Raw genomic sequence first — 3,446 nt, 5'->3', positions numbered from 1 at the left:
GATCCATTTAGCACAAATCTATTTTTTTCTTTAATATTTTATTGGTAGTTTATTTTTTTCCCTTCTTTCAATGACATGCTCCTGACACTAATAACTTATATAATATTTGAAAATAACAACAACTTTTGTTTCAATGAAAACATGTGAGATAAATATTATCTATATTTTCTTAAGCATAAAAACTTGTTATAATACAAGTCATTTAAATTGCAATAATAATCTTATACAAATAAACATACTAGTCATCGCATAGAAATGCTTTGTTTGCTTAAGTTAATAGTTGTGTTATTCTATTTATTATCCAATTGATCAAATGGAAGTTTATAATTAATTAACATATTTATAATTTATAACACAAGATTAATCTTATTATATATCAACTATTAGAAGGTAGAATAAACTAGAATATACTTAAAAGTGTTTATGAAAGTTTATAAATTATAAAGTTATTTATATATTATAAATACAGAATTAATCTAAATAAATAACAACCATTAGTTGATAAAATATCCCAAAATATCAAAGTATATTCTAAATTTATTCATTACAATCTAAGTCTTTTAACATTTAAATGTATGCTGGAGCTGGGAAGGATTATTATTGGATTCTTGGATAGCAGCATCTGGCAATCCAAAAGCTCTGGAGATCATAGTATGAGCAGAATCCCCAGCAGATGGATGTGAGGCAAGCACTTCAACTCTTCCAATTGCAACAGGCAAGTCCCGAGTAGTATATTGTTCAAAGCGCTGACTTTTGATCCTACAAAAAGCTTGCTTCTAATTGGCTACCTGCAATCTGGGACGGTGTGTTCGATTCGATGCCCTGCCAAAGCCTGGTCTTATTCACCACAAGGCTTCTGGCATTTGCGGAGAAGGGGACTGAATCCCTGTTCTTTGCGATTGCTTCGAAGAAGGATGTAGTCTCCTAGACTGTGTGGCAAAACGTATCCGCTGGGAATATCAAGCTATATCTGCTGAGTCTGATGCCGCAGTGGGATGAAATCGCCCGGACGATCAGGCTACGGGCATCTGGATCGAGCAGGGTTTACGGCGGCTTCGCAAGTTCTCAATTTCTGGCCGAGCATGTTCGGCTTGCGAGATCAGTATCCCTTGACTATCAAGGGTGTGGAGCACCATCACCAGGAGGAGACAAGAGCAAGGAGCTTCTGCAGGCAATTCCGGTGTACAAGAAGATCCCACATCGTCGACTGCATCGACAATGGGTGGCCGGACGTTCACAAGCTGCTGCCTTATGATCCTTACGAGAAGGCTGGACAGATTTCAGTGACAGGTAGGTGAGACGAATGAGTTGGGGAAGTTTCTTGTTTTGCCGAGGATCTGTTCAACGCTGGTTTCTCTCGCGGGCTGCTATCTGTGCCACTATGGATTCAGCTGGCTACATTCTCCTGGCCAACATGTACATGGAAGGGTAGGTCAGATCGATGTTGTTGCCCCTCCGTCCGTGGAACACGATTCTCAGAGCAAATGCCGAGTGTTATTTTCTGGACATGAATAAAGGTTTTTATATCTAAACAGATTTATTTTAAAATCTTTTTGTCTTAGAAGTTCCGCCTTGGCTTGAGTATGACAGGCATGCCATGCTTTGGGATCAGGGGTCCTGTAATGACTGGGTGGTGCCGGTAATTTGGAGACAATTTAACCTCGAATCTCTGAAGGATGTTAGCAATGATTATTTTGCACTGCATCTCAGAGAAGGCCCTTCCAATGCAGGTTCGAACTCCATAGGCAAATGGCATGAACGCCATGGGATGCTTGGCTGCAGTTGCAGTACCATTCTTGAAGCGGGATGGGTTGAATTCATTTACATCATCTCCCCACAGATCTCGGTCATGATGCAGCGCAACGACATTAACGCTCACCCCCAGTCCTTTGGGAATGAACACGTCCCCCAGCATAGTGTCTTTAATGCACACCCTGGCGATGAGCGGCATTGTGGGATACAGCCTCAATGTCTCTCGCAGAATCATCTCAATCTGCACAAACAAGAACCATACAGCAAGCTCAGTTATGTGGATCAAAGGACAAATCTGATTAACTGGTTACCGTGGTTAGCTTGCTGACATCTTTGGGACTAACAACTTCTCCATCCAGAACTTGGTCAACTTCTTGTCTTGCCTTCTCTTGCCAATCGGGATAGAGAGCCAGCATCAACATTGTGAATGAGAGAAGTGGGGCCAAGCTGATAAACCCTGTAGCATAGAGTGTTTTCAACTCGGCGACAATCACGTCTTCTCTAACATCTGGATTATCCAAGAGCATCCCAATAAAATCAACGTTATTGCCTGTCGTCTTCTTTCTTCTCTCTCTCACTTGCTTACGAACAAGGTCATTAAACTGTTTCCGTACTTTCCACCGTTCAACGTTTATACCGAAGGGGATCAGCCTGCACCACAATATCTTCCGTAAGTCAGTACAGTTCATATGCTTTTTCCTTAAGCCACCTGTACCTGGCAAATGGTAACCAGCTCCAGGTCTCTTGACCATCTTGCAGGTTGAGCAATGTGATGCTATATTTGAGAATGTTCTGAAAGTCACTGTTTTCCAACCCCAGTGTTGTCCTCGCTACAACATCCACATTCAAGTTCATGAACTCAACTTGAACATCCAGCTCCCTCTCCACGTCTCCACTGTCCTTCACAAAGGCTTCCACAAAGTCAACGTAACACAATGAAATTGTTTTTAAATTTTGATGTTGAATCATTCATTCATTTATATATGCCCACCATGAAACATGAAATCAAAAGATTTAGAAATGCCATTTTGAAGAAGATTGCCAATGTAGTCCATGTCTTCCCAAATCCATATAGAAGACAAGAGGACTGTATAGTCATGATTATCATGTTCAAGCACCATTAAATTTATGCTGTGTTTAATCTCATCCTAGTGGGAGAATGTACTTTAGTATGGTTTTGCTCTGCTTAACAATTTATGTGCTAGTCAGTACTGGAAAGTAGCATTCATTCATATTCTGTTTACATGGCCTTATGGCAACCCCCAAGAAGCCCAAGGGATTTAAATAAGCTGCATAAATGATTGTCTCCATAGTGGATGTTTTTTGTTGTCTCCACCTTTAATGTGCCTAGAGTCACCCACTTAGTCTCTTGTGCTTTCAGCCTGTGACTCACTGTTGCCCTTTGGGTAATGGTTCATGTAGTGGTCACAAGTGTATACATCATGTCTATTAGAAGGGCTTGGGCTTCTATCTCCAATAAAATTCACACAATTGCATTACCCATTTTGTATTGCCAAGGATAAAATGAAGGTTAGAGCTCTAAGGGATGATTGGTTTTGGACTCAATCTTAAAGTTGTTCTAAGACTCATTATTAGACTTGGTTTCATTTAATCCAAACTTTATACCGTTTTGATTGTGATTTCAAAATCCTAATAAGTTCCATGTTGTTCTAGTCGGTGGGGTACCCTTTTCC

General features: G+C 40.3%; 1 protein-coding gene across 1 annotated transcript; it reads right to left on the bottom strand.

Moving 5' to 3' along the window:
* Positions 1 to 1,558: 1,558 nt before the first annotated feature.
* LOC9641032 (cytochrome P450 734A1) lies at positions 1,559 to 2,652 on the bottom strand (the record flags this gene model as incomplete). The annotated part of the gene is made up of 3 exons (XM_024667958.1): positions 1,559 to 1,993; positions 2,082 to 2,403; positions 2,468 to 2,652. Coding segments are annotated over 3 exons (942 nt in total), but the record flags the coding sequence as incomplete, so codon positions are not given.
* Positions 2,653 to 3,446: the final 794 nt, after the last annotated feature.

Source organism: Selaginella moellendorffii, unplaced genomic scaffold, assembly GCF_000143415.4.
Source record: "Selaginella moellendorffii unplaced genomic scaffold, v1.0 SELMOscaffold_269, whole genome shotgun sequence".
Taxonomy (NCBI): Eukaryota; Viridiplantae; Streptophyta; class Lycopodiopsida; order Selaginellales; family Selaginellaceae; genus Selaginella; species Selaginella moellendorffii.
Note: the sequence above shows the minus strand (reverse complement) of the source record. Positions and strands in the feature narration are given on the sequence as shown.